We start from the raw sequence: 21,716 nt of genomic DNA on the forward strand, positions 1-21,716 counted from the left end.
ATGGCGGTGGGACGAATCCCCCTCTCCTCCCAAAGCCGGAGGATCTCTCCTCACATTTCCCACAAACCCCTCCGCGCCGCCCCGCTCGCCGAAACCTGCCCGGCCCTCTACGACCACTGCGCACGCGCAGCGCGACGTCACGTGCGCTCCCAGGGCTCAGAAGAGCTGGCAGGAGGGGCCTTGCCAGCTTCCGCCTCCGCGTCGCTTCGGAGGTCGAACGGCGGGATCGCGGTACCTCTGCCGCCGCCGCGGGGCAGCCGGGGTCGCGAGGCCGAGCGAGGGGCGCAGGGCGGTGCGGCCATGGGACTGCGCCGAGCCCGGTGACAGCAGGGATCCGAGCGGCCCGGGCCCTGAGCGCGTCTCCTCCGGGGGGCCTCGCCCTCCTGCTCGCGGGGCCGGGGCTCCTGCTGCCGTTGCTGGCGCTGCTGCTAGCGGCGGCGGCGGCCAGGATCATGTCGGGCCGCCGCTGCGCTGGCGGGGGTGCGGCCTGCGCGGGCGCGGCGGCCGAGGCCGTGGAACCGGCCGCCCGGGAGCTGTTCGAGGCGTGCCGCAACGGGGACGTGGAGCGAGTCAAGAGGCTGGTGACGCCAGAGAAGGTGAACAGCCGCGACACGGCGGGGAGGAAGTCCACCCCGCTCCACTTCGCCGCAGGTAACTGGGGCCAGCGCCGCCTCGCCTCGCCCCCAGACCCCACCTGCGCACCCCGGCTCGCAGGCCCGAAACCAGACACAGTGCTCCTCCTGCCCCCGCCCTTCCCCCCTGGGGCTCCGGTCCTGGTCATCTCGATGTCGTCGAGTGGGCACTGAGGAGTCCCCTAGGGGACTAGGGAGCGAGTGTGCCTTACTCACTGGAAGCTGTGGGGGTTTTGTTCGTTTGTTTGGGCTTTTTTGCTTTGTTTTGTGTCGACAATACCTGTACCAACTTCCGGTCTTACTACCCTAAAAGGCCTCTGCATACTAGAAAGAGTAGGGACGTAGTAGACCTTGTGATTTAAAGGCCAGTTATCTCCAGAATTTATCGTTCTTGCACATTCCACTATAACTCTTAAAAAGCCTTTGGGTTACGTTCTTAATGCTTTTGTAAAATGCAGGGATGTGATTTAGGAGCAGCAGCTTAATTGATCATTGGCACATTAGCGTTAATAGGTTTACCTGGGTAGCAGTCATTAGCAAGTTTCTGGAGACTAGAACTGGAAAGAGTCAAGTTTGGGAGAATTGATATCTGACTTAGGTTGTGTGCGGGCGGGTAATCTCTGCCAGACACGTACAAATTGGGGTGGAAAGTAGTAGAATGCGAGGAAAGATGGTGCAGGTACTCTAGCTTGGATCTAGAATTTAAATTGGGACTATCCTCGCCTCATTCTGAGATTTAGATCGTTTGAATTACGTTTTTTTTTTCAATTTACATCTTATTTCTATAAAGCATTTATACTTTTCACTTTGAGGAAGGATCGTGATTACCTCTATCCTCAAGTGAGCCATGCGCAATTGAAAGCGGGAATAGAGTCTCATACTTCAGATAATGCTGGTTTTTCACTTCGTGCGTTACATGATTGTTTAAAATAATTTTTTGAAAAAGCAGAAGAGTATGTTTTAAAGCACTCTTTAAAACATTCTTGGAGTAGGAATGATGAGCAGAGGAGAAAGATTTCCTTGTTCACAGACATTGCTTTTACACTTTTCTACCAGTGGGAGATTTGTTTGTTTTAACCTGTACCTGTTTGAAAATGTAAATACTACTGGGAGGTATGCTTTCTCCATCAATTACAAATTTGTTGGGTTCTCATTGAGGAGCCTTTTAAGGGAGAAGGTTTGGGGGACCGTCGGTGGGAGAACTATAAACAGCCTGTGGGCAGCAGAAAGGGAAGGATGAAGAATACCAAAGTCTAATCTTCTGTTTAGCCATTTTGCCTAAAATTTTGGTGATCAGTGCTGCCTGTCCTCAGCTAATTTGGATTGTCCTGCTTGTCCGTGTAGTAATCATTTAAATAACTGATTTGGCAAACCGTCATAACCAACGATATGTAATCCAAGGGGTAGTGTTACTTATATTCTGTTCACTTGATCTGTGGGATAAAAATAACCAAAGAAGATCTTAGTTGCTACCTTTCAAGAATTTGTTGTATTAATGAGTTCATATCTGAAAATAGTAATATTTAGAGGCTTAAGATTATGGATTAGCTTCTTATTGACCTTATTCCTCCCAACCATCCCACCCTGAGTTCTGTCCCAACATTGCAGAGTACTTTTTACATAGATTTCATGTGGTTTGTTTAGACTGAAATGGAAAACGTATTTTAGGAACCAACTTACCTCTCACAATTTACCCAAATTCTCAGGTACAGGTTATAAGCTTAAGAAGTCAAGGTATAAAAGAAACTAATAAAATAAAAATTACTAATAGTCTACATTAAATCAGAGCTTTAAAGCCCTGCATTTAAACTCAGGTGTATTAGAAACTTTTTTTAATTAGCTCAGTAAATTCAATCTAAATTATTATTAGATTAATGAGAGAGAACGTGTTTTCTCAATTTTTAAATAAGTGCATCCAGCTGCATTTTTCTTAATATGTGGAGAATATATTTTATAAAATCTTTGTAGGTGGTGAGTTATTCGTTATGTTAATATGCATGTAAGCAGGTTATTGGAAGCTCAATGTAGGTGGGACTGTGTAACTGCCTGACCAAGCAGTTTCTTGTGTTTGTACATTATAGGGTAAGTTATGGGAGGGAATTTTTTTTTTAAGCCGATTAAAGCTTGGAGGTTTTATTGGGGGGTAGGATAGACATGATTTTGTCTTTTTGTTTGGATTTCCAAGGAACAGGAATGAAAAATAAAATGAATCACGATAGAACAGATTAGAAAAAATTAGGTCTGTCTTTTCACCTAAAATATTTAGTTCAATTAAAGGAATAATCAATTGCCAGTCCTAAAGGAGTTAAGTTCTTCTATCAAATGAAAAAAGTAATCAACATAAACAGGAACTTTTCTCCTGTTGTCTAGATTACATTTCTTAGATAAGCATGCTTTAAGAAGTCACTTCTTACGAGAAAAATTGTTCCCTCTTCAATCCCTCTGCCACCAGCCCCCTACCTACACCCCCCCCCCCACACACACACAGAGGATATGAATGAGTTTTTTGTGACACATTACAAAACTTGTAGAGGCAGGTTGGTGGTAGGAAGGCTACAGCTCTAATTTTGCTAAAAGCAATCACATCTGAAATTCTTGACAGTATAATCCCCTAGAAAACAGCAGATCTCAGTAAAGGAGATTGCTTCTCTGAACTTATTTCTGAAAAATGAAGAGGGACAGAATCTTTGGGAGAAAGTCATCTTGTTGTCCATCATAGCCAAAGAAAGAAATACGCAGTATTCTCAAGAATCTTAGAACTCGGGGGACTGGGCTCTGAGGAATAGAATTCCCTGGCTTGAGAATCTTAAATATTCTTCGGAGTGTGCAGAGAGGTATCATTCAGTAGGAAAATATGTAAAATAATTTATTAGGTTCAAGGAATTCAGGTATAGAGATGGTGGAAAGGAGGTGATACGTATGTATGTAGCTAGAGAATGACAGGTTTAAAAAGAACTTGCATTGTTAGAGTTCTAGTTAAACAAGGTAACATTTGTTTTGTATTTGTAGTATGCTACTCAGCCATATACATTGAACTAGTCAGACTTAACTTTATTATATTCAATTATGTGAGTTGCATATAAGAGGGGTTTTTTGTTTGTTTGTTTTCCCTGGAAGAGGGGAAATGGAACTAGAGCATCTGGAACTTATTATATAAGCAACTAATATGAAAGCTAGAGTTACTTATTCTAGAGATGAAAGAAGACTAAGGTTAAACAATGTTTCTGTCTTCACATATGTGTAAGATAGTCAAGTAGAAAAGTGAGAGAATATGACTCCTCTGGCCTTGGCAGTCAAAACTAGGGGCTAGTAGGTGAAAGGTTACAAGGAGTCAGACTGCCTTTAACAATCTATTCAACTGTGGGATTGGCTGGAAGTCTCCAAGCAGTGGTTGGATTGGCATCTTTCAGAGATGCTGTAGAAAGGATTTCTGTATAGGGTAGGCAATTGGACCAGTAAGTCAGAATCTGACTGGTATAAGAAAGTGGAATGATTCCTCCAATTGAAGATTTTAACAACTCAGCTACCAAAGATATAATAGCTTTTGTGATTGCCATTGATATCCTTTCCCAAAATGGTGCTATTGAAGACCTCCAATAATGTTTCAAAAGCATTTCCTTCTTTTGGCTGTAGGTCACCGTCATAATTATGGGAGATGCACAAAATGTACCCACATTTCTTACTTAGGGCTAGAATTATAGACTTTTATTTCCAGGATTGGTTTTTGCGGTGGGGAATAATTAAATTCTGCATCAGTAGGAAACCCCAGTATCAAATAAAAACCAGTCTATTTAAGAATTCAGAATTTTTTTTTGACTTATCAGATCTCCCAGTATATTATCAAGACTTGAGTTATACCTTTTTCCTCAGCTCTTGATGGATTTAGAGGTAGGCAGTTGACTTCAGTAACAACCAGTCTGGAGTACTTGTTGCAGTATTTCTGCATTCAGGTTGTCAGAGGCCATGGCATCCTTTTCCAGGTTTCTTCCACTCTGACCAGATTATTTGTCCTAAGTTGAGCTAGGCAAAACCTTGTCCCTTGTGTTCCTCATTCTCAAGAAATATACGTGGGAAGTACTTTTTCTGGATCTTAGTAAACTAAAGTTAATAGTAAATGAGAAGTATAAAATGATATCCCTTAAAAAAATCTGACGAGTCCTGGCTGTGTAAGTCAAGCTGAAGGCTGCTTGATTATACATTCCCATCTCCTAGGCCACAGGAGCCTTCTCTGTTTGATGGTATTTGTTGACATTTTCTGTTTCTGAATGTTTTCTTCTGACAAAGCCCTACATGACACCAGCCTACCTTTAGGTTGGCAAGACATCACTGTCATTTCGTATTGGACCAGCTGCATCATCAGTGGCCCATTCCACCTTTGGACTGTAAAAAGGGGGAGGTGATGGCTCTCAGTGAAACTTCCTAAGAGTCTAAGTTAGTTTCTCTGTAGTGACTTACAGTGCTTCACAGCTTTCTGGAAGCCATTCAGATGAAAGCATGTTTCCAGTAGAGCAGCAAAATATGATACTGTTAACAATAGTCATGGCTGGCAAGACAGTTCCTGGGACTGCTGAAACTGATGGCATCTAGACTGTAACGAAACTTGACAAAAGAGAAATTGAATAGACTGCTTTTCTTAGTCATCACAAATCATTAACTTCATATTTTCTGTGGAGGTCGTTTGCTTACTGTTCCAACAAAGTATTAGCTATGCACCAAACAAATGTTTATCAAGTCCTCCTATATACCAGATACTAGCCTTGTCCAGTAGACAGAAATGAACAGGGGACAGTGCCTGCCATTAAGTAACACAGTTTATTGATCAGCAGATTTACTTTCCAAATAAGCCTGTTTGGTTTCATTGTCAGTGCTTTATAGTGGATTCAAACTCAGTATATGATTTCATCAGGATTTTCATGTTTGAAGATGAGTGCTATTCCATAATTATAAAATAAACCACAATGTATCCTGAGCAGCCATGACTGCTAACTGTAGGCTTCTGATTCCTTTATAAAGAGATCCTTAGGATATGAAGATAGGCATTGACTCTAAGGATATGCCTATTCATGTTTTACCTGGCCAGTGAGAGCATGAACAGAATATACCTTGCAAAACTATTTTTTCTTCAAGAAATGAGTACTTAACAGAAGTGCTTTGAACTATTCTTGACACCGTAATAATGGGGGTTTTATCAGGAATTAGCCCTCAGAGTTTGGGAAGCCATTTAAAGCTAAGGTTTCACCAAACTTCCAAAAGTAGAAGATTTTAAAATTTGAAATAGCTTCCTGCTGACCCCCTCTAAATAATTCCTTTCATGTCAAGAAGTGGCTTCAAACATTCAAAATCTCAGACTCTTATCTACTGTCTCAGGATAGCAGCATGACCTCTGCACACATATTATATAGTCCTTACGCTGTGACTTGGAAAACATGCTGATCTGTCAGTCAGTCTCCAGATGGGTGTCAGACGTCTTAATGGCTAGGAAATCATGTTGATACAGTTATTGAAGTAGAAGTCATCTGTGTCTTGGACTGTTGGTAACTATGTAGATAAAATCACCTTAACCTTGTCCAGTAGACATAAATGAACAGGGGACAGTGCCTGCCATTAAGTAACACAGTTTATTGATCAGCAGATTTACTTTCCAAATAAGCCTGTTTGGTTTCATTGTCAGTGCTTTATAGTGGATCTGTCAGTCAGTCTCCAGATGGGTGTCAGACGTCTTAATGGCTAGGAAATCATGTTGATACAGTTATTGAAGTAGAAGTCATCTGTGTCTTGGACTGTTGGTAACTATGTAGATAAAATCACCTTAATCCTTTCTCCCTGTGTCTCCTCCCTAGCTAAAACTTCAATTTCAGGGTTTAGTCAGATGCATCAGTATCGATTCTCTCTCTTCTCTTCTCAAGGGTATTTTAACAAAAGGCTTCACTTGACCTTTCTTCAGCTTGATCACTGATCCTTTGGAACAGATATCTTCCTAATTGACACTATCTGTTGTAACAGCTAGATGTTCTACTACACCTATTTCTATGCCCACCTCACACTCCTTTTTTGGGAAGTTACTCTGTGAGTCACCATTTTGACTACTTCAGATGTGTCGATTACCACTGAAGAAATAGTGATCCTTCTCAAAGTGCTTGGGCACATCAAGTAACTTTCCAAAGAAAGAGATACCTTTACTAATTTTTCTTTATGTTGATTCCTTTTTTCTTACTCTCCAACCTAAGTCTTTTTTAAAAGCTTTTCTTCCAGGTGGGTGTTGCATGGCTGGGATAGCAGAGCCATTGACTGGGGCAGCTGTGGGTGGCTCACTTGGGAGGACAGTGTGATCAACAGTACCCAGGCTGTGGTAAAGAAGATTCAGGTCAGAGCATAGTGGCAGCAGGTTTGGCCTTGCCCTCCTTGAAATATTCCCTCGTGGCTTCTGCAGTGCCATTCTTTCTTAGTTTTATTTCTCAGTCTCCTTTTCTCATACCGTGATATATTAATAAAGCAAATATCAACAAATTGCTATGTGCCATGCAGTGTGAAGGACACTGGGGAAGTAATGATGAACCAAGATAGACATTGATCCTCCTTTTATGGAACTTGAGAGTCCAGGAGATAAGTACTAAACAGTAATTACAAGTTTTAATAAGTGCCAGAGGATACTGCTGTGAACAACAAAGACAAAAACTCCTGTGTTTTTTTCTGAAGTTTGCATTCTAGTGAAGGAGAGGGGAAAACCAACTGAATTGAATGTGTCGGTGTGCCGAATGGTCTGCTGTAAATAGAATGCTCAGGGATGGCCTTCTTAAGGTGGAGACATTTAAACAGATTAGACAATGAGTAGAAATGAGGGATGCAAAGAGCAAGGGAGGAGTCCAAGCAGACAGGCAGCATGTACCACTGAAGTAAGGTTGGCATACTTGATGAATTGAAAGAAAGCTGGATCACAGCTCAGAAAGGGAAGAGTGGTATGAAATGAAGTTTGAGAAGGCGGTAATGGCCAGTTCATGCAGTAGACCTTGTAGGCCATGGGAGCGTGATTGAATTTTATTCTAAGCAGCAGTGGGAAGCTAGTGAATTATTTTAAATAGGGGTATGATATGATGATTGTGTTTAAAAGATCTCTGGGGGGCTTCCCTGGTGGTGCAGTGGTTGAGAGTCTGCCTGCCGATGCAGGGGACACGGGTTCGTGCCCCGGTCTGGGAGGATCCCACATGCCATGGAGTGGCTGGGCCCGTGAGCCATGGCCGCTGAGCCTGTGTGTCCGGAGCCCGCGCTCTGCAACGGGAGAGGCCACAACAGTGAGAGGCCCGCGTACCACACAAAAAAAAAACATCTCTGGGGACAGAGTAGAAATGAGAGGCCCAATTAAGGAGACTTTTGCAATAGTTCAGGCTGGAGACAGTGGGTTGGGGCAGTGTCGGTGGAATGAAGAGAAGTTAGGGAACATGTTGAGTCTGAGATGCCTTTGAAATACCCAGGTGGAAATATGTCCAGTAAACAGTCTGGAATTCAGGTGAAAAGTCTAGACTGGAGATTTAAATTTGCGGGTTATGTATCTATGTGGTGCTTAAAGTCATAGGAGAAGATGAGATCATCTAAGAGGGGAAAAGAGGGTAGAGAACTGAGTCTTGAGGAATCCTGGCATTAAAAATGGGGTGGAATAAGCAAGAAGCCCCCAGGGAAGTAGGACATGTCCAAAACTTGAATTCCTCATCTTTTGCCATGAACCTGTTTTGGCTGCAGCCTTCCCCATCTGAGTTGATGTCAACTCCACCACTCCACTTCTTAGTCCAGAAACCTTGGAGTCATCCATGACTCCCCTCTCGGCCCCAGCCTCTCTTAACCTCCTCACTCTTACCCTCACCCCCCATCCAATCTGTGAGCAAACTGTGCAGGCTCTACCTTCAGAGTACCCAGAATCTGTTACTTAATATTCTGACAAGTTCCACCACATTATGGTCCAAACCGCCATAATCTCTCATCTACTTCTATCCTAAACCCCCTTAAATCTAGTCTCAATACAACAGCCAGAGTGTACTTTTCAAATATAAGTCATATCATGTAATTTACCAGCTCAAAACCCTGCAGTGACACTCCCTTTTTCCTCAGAGTAAAAAAGCCACAGTTCTTACAGTGGTCCTCAAGCCTCTCTAGCTGGTCCTCATTACTTCTAACCTCATCTCCTGCTATGCTACCCCTTTCTCACTTGGCTCCATTTACTCTGGCCTTCTAACTGTTGGTCAGTAGGGCTAACACTCTCTCTTTCAGGTCTTTCATCAAATATCACCATCTCAGTAAGGCCTATGATGACCTCCCTGTTCCATTTTATGACCCACTCCATACACACACCCTGATCACTTCTTTTTTTTTTTTTTTTTTTTTTTTGTGTTATGTGGGCCTCTCACTGCCGTGGCGTCTCCCGTTGTGGAGCACAGGCTCCGGACGCGCAGGCTCAGCGGCCACGGCTCACGGGCCCAGCCGCTCCGCGGCATGTGGGATCTTCCCCGACCGGGGCACGAACCCGTGTCCCCTGCATCGGCAGGCGGACTCTCAACCACTGCGCCACCAGGGAAGCCCCTCCTGATCACTTCTTATTCTACTCTTTCTCTAATTACCTTTTTTTAAAAAATATTTATTTATTTATGTATTTGGCTACACCAGACCTTCATTGCAGCACACGGTATCTTTGGTTGCAGCATGCGGGCTCTTAGTTGCAGCATGCATGTGGCATCTAGTTCCCTGACCAGGGGTCGAACCTGGGCCCCCTGCATTGGGAGCGTGGCTTCTTAACCACTGGACCACCAGGGAAGTCTTCCTCTAATTACCTTCTAACCTACTCATTTTGTGCATTTGTTGTTCATCTCCCCTACCTCCATAGAAGTTCCTCAAAGACAGAGATTTGGCCTGTTTTGTACACTAGTATGTCCCAGGCACCCAGAAAAGTGTCCATTACATGGTTGATATTGCCTGATCATTTGTTAAATGAACAGATGAAACAAGGAAAACCCAGGAGTGTGTGATATCATGGAAACTCGGAGAGATGTTTCACAAGGGAGGGAGTAGTCAGTTGTCAAATGTTGCTGAGAGGTCTAGTCAGATGAGGGAAAAAAGGCTTGTGTGCCCCCATGTTCACTGCAGCATTATTTTTCTTTCTTTTTTTTTAAATTGAAGTATAGTTAATTTATAATGTGTTAGTTTCTGGTTACTGCAAAGTGATTCAGTTTTATATATGTGTGTGTGTGTATATGTATATATATTCTCTTTCATATTCTTTTCCATTATAGTTTATTACAACATATTGAATAAAGTTCCCTGTGCTATACAGTAGGACCTTGTTATTTATCTGTTTTATATGTAGTAGTTTGTATCTGCTAATCACAAACTCCTAATTTGTCTCACACACACACACCCCATTTCCCCTTTGGTAACCATAAGCTTGTTTTCTATGTCTGTGAGTTTGTTTCTGTTTTATAAATAGGTTCATTTGTATCATATTTTAGATTCCACATATAAGCGATATCAAATGATATTTGTCTTATCCATTCATCTGTCCATGGACATTTAGGTTGCTTCCATGTCTTGGCTATTGTAAATAATGCCACTGCAGCATTATTTACAATAGCCAAGACATGGGGAAAAAAAAACTTAAGTATCTATCAAGGGATGAATGGATAAAGAAACTGAGGTATATATACACAATGGAATATAATTCAGCTGTAAAAAAAAAAAAAAATGGGGCTTCCCTGGTGGCGCAGTGGTTGAGGGTCCGCCTGCCGATGCAGGGAGCGCGGGTTCGTGCTCCGGTCTGGGAGGATCCCGCGTGCCGCGGAGCGGCTGGGCCCGTGAGCCGTGGCCGCTGGGCCTGCACGTCCGGAGCCTGTGCTCCACGGCGGGAGGGGCCACAGCGGTGAGAGGTCCGCGTACCGCAAAAAAAAAAAAAAAAAAAAAAAGAACGAAATCTTCCATTTGCAACAACATGAATGGACTTTGAGGGCATTATGTTATGTGAAATTAAGTCCTGGGGATGAAATGTACAGCATGATGACGATAGTTAATAATACTGTATTATATATTTGAAAGTTGCTAAGAGAATAGATCTTAAAAGTTCTCAACACAAGAAAAAAAAATTTTAACTATGCGTGGTGATAGATGTTAACTAGATGTATTGTGGTGTCCATTTTGCACTATATACAAGTATCAAATCATTATGTTGTGCACCTGAAACTAATATAACCTTATATGTCAATTATATCTCAATTTTTTTCTAAGGCAAAAAAAATTGCATTAAATCTATTGCCTGAAAGCAGCTTGAAAAACACTAGTCTATAGGACAAAATCCATACACCACCTTAGTGTGGCTTGTAAGGTTCTTCCTCATCTGGCTTCTGCCTACTTAGGCATTCTATGTCCTGGCTACTATGAATGATTGGCTCTTTCACACTTCAATGCCTATGTACATTTTATTTCTTCTGCTTCAACTGCAGAGCTCTTTCCTTGCTTAGCTTTTTCCCACTCCCTATCTCTTTTCTCCTCATCTCACTTCTCCTCTCATTTTCCTAATGATCCCTTCATTTTTCTGTAAGCCTTCAGCTCACATGTCATCACTGGACTCTCCTTTGGGATAATCCTTCCTGTTCTCTGTTTTCCCCCAATTAGGTATTCTCTTCTTTGAGTTCTAGTAGCATTTTCTATATACCTCTTTTATGACAGTTATAGTATATTGAGATTACTGTTTCTCCACATCCTAAATTGTAAACTCTTTGAGCTTAGGGAGAATCAAAGATCGAGAATAGGGAGTATCAAAGACACCCACCTCTGTGACATAGAGCTTAGAATATTTAGACAAAAAAAACAAAACAGTTAATCTCTTCAGTCATCTAACTCTTCCCTCAGTTGCATCCAGGCCAGCCTCAGACATACACCTTGGAAACATTGTATGTCGTTGCTTTCTCATTCAACTCCACTCTGGTCTTCTTAGAAGGACTATATTCAGGCTTGGTGGTTTTAAGAATATTCTGATAAAATTTCAGATGAATGTAAAGGTCTTTTCTCTCTCTCCCAATATACAGGTATGTCTCCCCAACTGCTTTAACATATGCCTGAAATCCTTTTCTTTTTACTATTAACTGTAAAAAGATTTTAGGTGCTGTTACGTGGGAATGGTAAAAGATTGAAACTCATTGGTACTAAATCTATTAACCAGTATAAATGAGTTGTCAGACTTCTTTGGTTTTTTTCCTTACGGGGGCAATTGCAGCAGAACTGTGGGACATGGGTTTTTAAAGAAGGCCTCCTGCCTAGGCAGAAGTTGCTTGTGTTGTGCAAGTGGCAAAGTAAGGGCTCCTTTGAAGACACCTCATATCACACTTCTGCCTAGTATCACCTCTCTCTATCTTCACTACATAGACAAATACAAACATTTTTGTTGCTGTCTCATAGTCCCCCAGTTCAATAGAAACATTTTATGAGATAGATGTGGGAAAGGGATTCTAGCAAGAGTTGGTTAGTATATACTTTGGATACCTGAAAATGTCTGCCCACAAAATATGCAGAACTCGTTATTTGCAAAATTGAATGCTGTTGTAGAGTGGGAAATGTTTGAACTTTGGACTTTCAGTCACTAATTTCATAACCTTCCTCTGAAGTTAGCAGTAGTACTACCTAATGCGTTGGAGAGACCCTTTGACTTTCTAATTAAGATTAGTTAGTGATATATTTCATCAATGAATTCTTGAATCTGTTACTGTTTTGCATCCAAAAACATTTTAGCGTGGCTTGTACTTATTGATTCTAATTTGATATATTTTCTTTGGAGAACTTAAATGTGGATCATTTGTTTTCTTCTAGGTTTTGGACGGAAAGATGTAGTTGAATATTTGCTTCAGAATGGTGCAAATGTCCAAGCACGTGATGATGGGGGGCTTATTCCTCTTCATAACGCATGCTCTTTTGGTCATGCTGAAGTAGTCAATCTCCTCTTGCGACATGGTGCAGACCCAAATGCTCGTGATAATTGGAATTATACTCCTCTCCATGAAGCTGCAATTAAAGGAAAGATTGATGTTTGCATTGGTAAGACTGTTTACATTCCAGAATTTTTCTGAAATAGTTTGTAACTGTTCTCAATCTTAATTGAATTCATTTGTTAATGTGATCAGATTCTACCAGGCTGAATTTAAGTATTTAAGAACATTTCGTGATTAATCCAACCACTGTTTACTGAGTGTCTTTTTGTGTGTGGTACTGAGCTTAAATATTTTAAAGAACAGAGTAGTACAGAATTTCTCTTCTCTAGAAATATGGATTCTCTTGGGAATAACACACACACAAAGAACCAGCTGAAGGTGTGGTGGAAGTGAACAGAGTGTTAGAGGATAATGCGTGCAGTGACTGGGCTGGAGTTGAGTCACTCCTTCCTGAGTTTTCCCAGGAAGTACTGGGGAGAAAGGTCAAAAAGGTAGGTAGTGACTTCTTTATAAGAAGCTTCGGATTCCAGGGTAAGGAGCTTGATATTGTTACGTAGATAGTTTGGAATCATTGATAACTTTTAAGGAGGGGACAGTGTGGTGAGAGCAGTATATTTTAGAAAGAGTGATCTGGTAGAGGGCTGAGTAGAAAGGATGGCATTGGGGAGACTAGCTAGGAAGCTGTAGAATAATGCAGATGAGAAATGATGAAGGCATGAACTAGGGTGGTTGTAGGAGAGTAGAAATGGCAGGATAAGTAAAGAAGCATTTGTAGGAAAAACTGTCAGTCATTTAGGATACTTTAATGAATGAAATAGAATTTGCTTAACAGATTGGTCACTGACAGAAAATTATATGTGAGAAGGCTGCTTATTTGAGAATTGTCATTAACCCGGTATTGACTTTTCTGAGCTTAACACAGTCAGAGATTTTAGACTGCTACCTTACCTCTGTTTCCTGATGCAAAACAGGGACACTGAAATCCTTGAGACAGATAGAAAACCAGTTCTGTGCACTAGGAAAAGTCTAGGGACTCTATGCTAGACTTAAATTGTTCTTCCTCTCTCTCCCAGCCCCCCACCAACCCAAATCACTTTATACTGAAGTCATGAGCTTAGTTTAAATTAGGTTAGGTAATTTATAAAGATAAGAAAAGGATTACCTAGTAACCTCTGTCCAGTTCTCCTTTCCTGTGTGTTATCTTTTTTTGGTTGTTTTTGTCCTTTGTGTTATCTGCCCTCTGCTCAGAATCCTTCTCTGGTACCTGAGTTTCAGGCATATAAATAATTAGCTTTAATAATGTAGGGTTTTCCAAATATAGTTATAGATCTGCACTGTCCAGTATGGTAGTTGAAGACTTGTAATGTGGCTAGTTCAAATTGAGATGTACTGTAAGGGGAAAATACATACCAGATTTCAAATATTAGTACAAAGAAAAGGAATGCAAAATATCTCAATTTTATATTGCTTACAATGTAAATGTAAATATTGAAATGACAATATTTGGGGTATATTGGATTAAATAAAATATGTTAAAATTAACTTGTTTCTTTTCATTTTTATAATCTGGCTGCTAGAAAATTTTAAATTACTAATGTGGCTCACATTTTATTTCTATTGGACATCACTGTTAGAGATAGGAGTACAGTGGAATGAACATTAACCCTATAAAGGAACAGAAGCTGAGCTTCCCTTTTTGCATGTATTTGCCTGTCTTTCCCCAGCTCCTTATTTATAGAGTGTGATGGAATATCTTTATATAACCAAATAACAATATGTACAGAGTATAGCACAAGTCTTTTTATGCTTTTTGGGTTGTAATGTAGCAGTTTTGATTGGGGGTTTGTTAACTCTGCAGAGTGTTTTTTTCTTTTTCTTTCTTTTTTTTTTTTTTTAATCCCACAGATCCCTATTCCTGGGCTATTCACAGCTTTAGAAATTTCATTTTTGCTATTATAGAGTAATCTTTCTAGGCAGTGTTCATTTGGTGTGAGAAAACAAGCTTTCAAGTAAACTTGCCTTTTAGTTCTTTATCTGTCCTTAGTCACTTGTTTAGCAAAGGAAAATCTGACATTGAGCTTAGGGGAGATAAATGAAATGTGTCTAATACATTAAATAATGGAATATTTTATATATTCTTATCTTTAAAATATAACATTTACCATACTATCAGGATATAAAAAGTCTTTAAATTACTTTGAGACTTCTGGACCAGAATTTTTGAGAAAATGATTTATTAAAATCAAATTGTCACAATTACCATTTTGAAAGGTAGTGTTGCTGTTTTGCAGTGCTCTTACAGCATGGAGCTGAGCCAACCATTCGAAATACAGATGGAAGGACAGCATTGGATTTAGCAGACCCGTCTGCCAAAGCAGTGCTGACTGGTAAGTCTACATACTCTCTTTGGGTATTCTGGGAAGAATATAAAGAATGAACTTGCTAGGTAGACAGTCAGTTAATGACCTCAGTGAGATTTTTTTAATAGTATCAGTTCAGTTGCTATTCTTTTTTTTTTTTTTTTTTTTTGTGGTACGCGGGCCTCTCACTATTGTGGCCTCTCCTGTTGCGGAGCACAGGCTCCAGACACGCAGGCTCAGCGGCCGCGGCTCACGGGCCCAGCCACTCCGCGGCATGTGGTATCCCCCCGGACCGGGGCACAAACCCGTGTCCCCTGCCTGCATCGGCAGGCAGACCCTCAACCACTGTGCCACCAGGGAAGCCCTCAGTTGCTATTCTTTTTTGCATCTGAACAGTTGACATTTGATTCTTGTCTAAGGAAGGTAAAGTTTTCTGTTTTTTTTAATTAGCTTTTAAATTTGTGATTCCTGCCTTATTGGGGGCAGGGGTGGTAGATAATTGTGTGTTAGTAATCATTCTCTTGCTTTTCTAAAAAGGATTCTGGGCACATCAATTTCAGTACCATGAAGAGTGAGAATTATTGTGTTCTACTGGAACATATTCATGTGCTTGCAACCTATTAAGATATATAAGGCTGTGGTCCCTAGGTTTAGGTTTATTTTAGACTGTCAGGCTTTTTTGAGTGGTAGTATCTACTTCACATATTTTCTCCCTTACCAGAGTATTTCCTCTGAAGCAACTCTCTGCCATATTATTTTTTGGATTCTTATCTACTCTGTGATCACCATTAGAATTATGTCTAATAGTCAAGAGCTTGAGGGGCTCTGCTTTGAGCTTTTGTGCTTGGGCTTTGTGATATTTCTTCTGCTATTACTGAGAAAATTTAGACTAGTCCCCTAAAAGAGTTCTAGAAAAGTGAGCTATTGTAACCAACAATTCAGTGTTCATTTCCTCCTTCCCTATTCCATGCTATTCCCTACTTTTACCTTTGTTAAAAATCTTGGGGCTTGGGCTTCCCTGGTGGCGCAGTGTTTGAGAATCTGCCTGCCAATGCAGGGGACACGGGTTCGAGCCCTGGTCTGGGAAGATCCCACATGTCGCGGAGCAACTGGGCCCCATGAGCCACAATTACTGAGCCTGCGCGTCTGGAGCCTGTGCTCCGCAACAAGAGAGGCCGCAATAGTGAGAGGCCCGCGCACCGCGATGAAGAGTGGCCCCCGCTTGCCACAACTAGAGAAAGCCCTCGCACAGAAACGAAGACCCAACACAGCCATAAATAAATAAATAAATTTAAAAAAAAAAAACTTGGGGCTCAAAAGAAGCCTTGCACAGCAATCAATATACACTTCATATTGTGGACACCAGTTAGGATTTCGTTTAAGCAAATAAATAAACACTTATTATGTTAATTTAAATTGTATCGATTTTAAAGTTTTTGCTTGTATTCATCTGTAAATATAAAGGCTATAGGCATAAGGAGTTTATTTAGTCCTGTTTTTGTGTGTATATATGTATATATTTTTTAATTTATTTAATTTATTTATTTTTGGCTGTGTTGGGTCTTCATTGCTGCGTGTGGGCTTTTCTTTGGTTACAGCAAGCGGTGGCTACTCTTTGTTGAGATACGCGGGCTTCTCATTGCGGTGGCTTCTCTTGTAGCGGAGCATGGGCTCTAGGCATGTGGGCTTCAGTAGTTGTGGCTCACAGGCTCTAGAGAGCAAGCTCTGTAGTTGTGACGCACAGGCTTAGTTGCTCCGTGACATGTGGGATCTTCCCGGACCAGGGCTCAAACCTGTGTCCCCTGCATTGGCAGGCAGATTCTTAACCACTGTGCTACCAGGGAAGCCCTATTTGTATATATTTAAAGCAGCATTGTAATAAAACAATTTTAGTGTAGAAAAATCTTCTGGATTCATAAAAATGTTAATGATTATGTTCCATTGGTGATGCTATAGAGTATCTTTTGTAATTTCTGTGATACTGTTATATTTTTGTATTGGATTTTGTTTTGTTCTGATTTTGAATGAAGTTGTGAATGCATTTTGTCTGTTAGACAAGTAACATTGGTTTTATGAAATTTGAGGAGTAAAAAAGAAATGGAAAAGGTTACCCATAACCTACCCCCTAAGACAAACTTTGTTAAAATTTTGATTTATTTCCTTCTTGGCTTTCCTCTTTCTGTGCATATTGTTTTCATATAGTTGCGGTAATGTTTCATTATATAACACTGAATCTCTTTTTTTCACTTTCATAACAAAGGTATTCTGTCTGTCTTCACATAAATATTTTTAAACTGCACAGTATTCTGTTGATTAACTATTTTCCATTTATTGGAAATTTATTTCCAGTTTTTTCTACTTTAAATATAGTTCACTGAGCATCTTTATGCATAAAACTGACATTACTTCTGTAATTAATTTTTTTTTAATTTCTGCTTTTTTTTTTCCCCTAATTCACAGGTGAATATAAGAAAGATGAACTCTTGGAGAGTGCCAGGTGTGTACTAGTGTTATAAATATGTATCATAAATATTTCACCATTTAATTTTTAATTTTTTAATTTAATTTTATTTTTTTTACAATAAGCAGACTCTCTAAAAGAGAATGAATTTTTTTTTAATGGTCACATACATGTCTCCAGATAGGACCTGATAAAGAATACAAATTGCTAATACATTTTTTTGTACACTAGGAGTGGCAATGAGGAAAAAATGATGGCTCTGCTGACACCATTAAATGTCAACTGCCATGCAAGTGATGGCAGAAAGGTACTTCCTTTTGCAGCTAAGGTTGTGTGCATCTCCTGGTAACATGAAATTGTGTTTATCTCTTAACTTAAAACATTTGACAAAAATGCTGATATTTTCTTTTAAGCAATAATTTGGATTAATTCTTAACCTTAGTAAAACTTGGTTAATAAAAAACATTTAGGTAGCTTCCTCTTTGCAATAGTGAACTTATAAACTATTATACTATGCCTTTGGTATATAGTTGGATTTTGTAAAACCAGATTATTACTGTTATTTAGACAATGAAGTTACAAAGGTTTTTCTGGATTTCTGGTTTTATATTTGGATTTTTACCTTTTCATGCATATTTTTTAGCTATTGAATTTTATTAATTTGTCTGTTTAACATTTCAGTCAACTCCATTGCATTTGGCAGCAGGTTACAACCGAGTAAAGATTGTACAGCTGTTGTTGCAACATGGAGCTGATGTTCATGCTAAAGATAAAGGGTAAATAAACATTTAAACAAAAATGAGGATTTCTTAAATGTTACTGTCCTTGTGATAATCTCTGAAATCTTGTAAAAATCATATTTTTTACTAAACGGCATAAAACATTTATTGAGCTTTTATAATATGCAGATTGCTCTGAGAGCACAGGGAATTAATTATAAAACCTTAAGGCCACCACCCATAGGTCTTACACTGTACTCTAGGAGGCATGAAAAGATACCTAACAGTATAAGTTCTCTACTAAGTGTGAGGTGATAAATAGAAAAGGATAGCACTTATAGGAGTTCTTAGGAGGGAATGCTCAGTGCTGGCTGTAGTGGTTGAGAAACCCTTCTGGAGGAGGTGATACTTGACCTGGACTTAGTTCAAGAAAGCAAAGAGTTTAGGAAACAGCACTCTCTGCAAGAGAATTGATGTGAGAGAAGGTGCTAAAACAGATACTGCAGCATATCTTAAGAAACAATGACTAGACCAACGTGGCTGAAGCCTATGATTAATATAGGAGATAAGTAAAGGTTAGGGTTGGAGAAGTAGGTAAGAACCAGCTTTTAAAGAACTTGGTATTCTAGCCTAGGGAATTCAAGCTTGATTCTGTGAGCCACAATAGCTGTTGAAGGATCTTAAGCAAGGGGAATGATTCTTCTAAAAAAGGAGTTTTATGAAAAGAGGAGTTTTAGGAAACACACTCTGGCAGCAATGTGTAGGGTAGATTGAAGAAGGAGACTAGAGGCAAAAAGAGCAGTTAGGAGAGTGAGCATTGTAGGGGTTCAGGCGTAATAAGATCTGCAATAGTAGTGGCAGAGGAAATGGAAATAAAAAGAAGGCACAGACGCAAGAGATATTACAGTGTAAGAGTGGTCAAGGTTTGTTGAATATCTGGATGTGATGAGGAGAATAGTAGAGATTATTACATTTCATATTCTGAAGCTGAATGAGTGAGACCCAATGATACACATACTGAAATCCAGTAGAGAAAATTAATTATCCTGGAAGGGGGAAACATTGCGTTCACTTTTAGAAGTCTTGGTTTTATGAGATGATGATGGGAACTCGGGTGGAGGTAGCTAGTAGATAGTTGGGAATGAAATTGGTGCTCAGGTAAGTAAGAAATCATAATCAAAATGGTGAGGAAAACCATGAGCCTCTACAGAGAGGACTGATAGAACCAAAGACTAAGCCATGGGTGGCCCTCACTCAGCGGTGGCCATCCCTCAGCAGCGGCCATCATGATGATGTCTGTGGCGATTAGTGAGTGATTCCCAAGGAGGAGCAACTTACAGATATAATTCAGGATTTTAAGGTTCTGCTGTACCTTCCTATATAGAAAGTTCTTCCTCCATTGCTGTCATGAAGGAATTGAGTTTTATATTACGGAATATAGCAATTTACCTTACAGAATCTTTAAAAAAAAAAGTTTCAAAGAAGAGCCAGTGTTTGAGCTCTGAGTTTGGAAAAGATGTATAGAAGTCAGAAGGGAGGGAAATCTATCCCATTACACCCAGGGGATACTATGGAGTTCAGGGAACTTTAAGTGGTTTAGCATACTGTTATCGAAGGGTAAGGCTAGAGAGTCAGATCATTGTATGCCAGGCTAAACAGTTGGAGCCATCATTTGAAAGCAAGGAAGTAGCAGTGAAGGACATGAAAACGAGGACTAACCATATCAGATTTACCTTTTAGAAAAATCTGGCTATAGCTTGGAGGATAAATTGAAGGGGGGCCTATTTCAGTAGTACAGGGAGAAATAAACAAGGCCCAAACTAAGGGGATGGCAGTAACAGTGGGGGCAGGGGTGGGGGGGTGGGTTTGAAAGAAACTTGGGCGTTAGAATTGTTAGGACTTAGGGTTCAAATACATATTATTAAGTTTTATACACTTTTGTTAGACGGTCACATAAGCTATTTGCTAGTTAAATTTGTGTAAATTTAATTAAAATTAAAGCCTAGGGAATCTGTAATAACACAGGGTTTTCCCCCTTCTCGTATTGTAGTGACCTGGTGCCCCTGCACAATGCTTGTTCCTATGGTCATTATGAAGTAACTGAACTTCTGGTCAAGGTTAGTTCTTGTATACTTTTCTTAAAAAATTACTTGAAATACATAGTATATATGTCTTCTTTGTGTTTTTAGTGCTTGGTGGATATAGAAGGAGTATTTATAATCATTACAAAATGTGGCTGATCGATAGATCAGCATCTGACTGCTTTGAGATTTTTGAGATACCGTAAGATTTTTTATATAAAGTAGCTTTCCCATTTTGTGAATATCAGAATAAAGTTTTGAAGTTTCAAAACTCTTGGAAATATCAGGAATAATTTTTAGTGGACCATATGTTATTAAAACCACCAGTTAGATTTTCCAGACCTGCCCAGTTGTACTTTGGGTTGGAACAGGCTTACTTGGTAAGCCTCACTTCTTCCGTTATGCTGGGCAGCTATTGTTCAACAAGCAGGTTGCAGGGACTGGCAAGAAACTTCTTGTTTTGCTCCCTGTTGGGTGAGAATAGAAGCTATGTATTCTCTTTGAGAGTGGATTCAAGGATGCTACCCACACCCATTTCTTTTTGTCCCCCAGTCTCTACATATGTAGTTGACATTCTTCAGACTTCTCTCACTCCGCTTTCATTCTGCCCTTGAAACTTTTCCTCATTCTATCAGCAGCTGTCATGAGAAGGGAAAGAGAGCATTTGTTTCCAATGCCTCTCTGCTTCCTTTTGGGCATGTGCTACCACCGAATATATTTTCCCACAGAAATAACTTTACTGTAATGATTAGATTCTCTGAGTAGCCCATAAGCCTTTTAAAATGTATAATGTGACTATAATATTACACATTTAACAGTAATGCTTTGCTTATTGTAAAACTGAATCTTGAATTTAACAATATTTGGAATGTTAATTATGGATGAGAGTGAAACATGAGATAGATTGCATTGGGACTTACAGACAACTGAATGGTGTTTTCCTAAGACCTAGTGTTCACTAAATAAGAGTGGGAGGAGGTCATATATAGAGGGGACGCTAAGTGAGGTGAGGGTGCAGTTACCAGAGCAGTCAAGCTCAGGAGAGTCAGGAGTTATCTAATAGTTATAAAACACTGTGTTCGTTGAGAATTAGTTTCCCATCATTGAAAGTATTAAAAGAGTAAGCAGCTGGTTTGCCTTCTGCAGAAATGCTATGGAAGGGATTTTGTGTTTGATGAGAGGTTGAGCTAGAATGACCTCTGTGGTTTATCCAAATCCAATACTTGGAAACATCTCAAATTAAAAAGACTAATACCAAATATTAGCAAGGATGTGGAGCCCTGACTCAAAACATTGCTGATGACAATACAAAAATAATACAACCACTTTAGAAAACTGTTTGGCAGTTCTCCTAAAAGTAAACATACATCTTCCACAGGACCCAACAATTCCACCCCTAGGGATTTATCCAAGAGAAATCATAGCATGTATCCAACATTCATAGTTGTTACGAATGTTCATAACAACTTATTCATAATAGTCAAAAACTAGAAACAGTCCAGATGC

General features: G+C 40.1%; 1 protein-coding gene across 1 annotated transcript in view; it reads left to right on the forward strand.

The window, feature by feature from the left end:
* Positions 1–452: 452 nt before the first annotated feature.
* Positions 453–21,716, forward strand: part of TNKS2 (tankyrase 2) — a gene marked incomplete at both ends in the record, with an annotated part of 67,397 nt that continues 46,133 nt past the window's right edge. Inside the window, 7 exons of the mRNA XM_079717461.1 lie at positions 453–651; positions 12,471–12,695; positions 14,881–14,976; positions 17,410–17,446; positions 17,642–17,717; positions 18,092–18,186; positions 20,180–20,246. Coding sequence (XP_079573587.1) covers positions 453–651; positions 12,471–12,695; positions 14,881–14,976; positions 17,410–17,446; positions 17,642–17,717; positions 18,092–18,186; positions 20,180–20,246 — 795 coding nt within the window. The remainder of the gene's footprint in view (positions 652–12,470; positions 12,696–14,880; positions 14,977–17,409; positions 17,447–17,641; positions 17,718–18,091; positions 18,187–20,179; positions 20,247–21,716) is intronic.

Source organism: Hyperoodon ampullatus, assembly GCF_949752795.1.
Source record: "Hyperoodon ampullatus genome assembly, chromosome: 1".
Taxonomy (NCBI): domain Eukaryota; kingdom Metazoa; phylum Chordata; class Mammalia; order Artiodactyla; family Ziphiidae; genus Hyperoodon; species Hyperoodon ampullatus.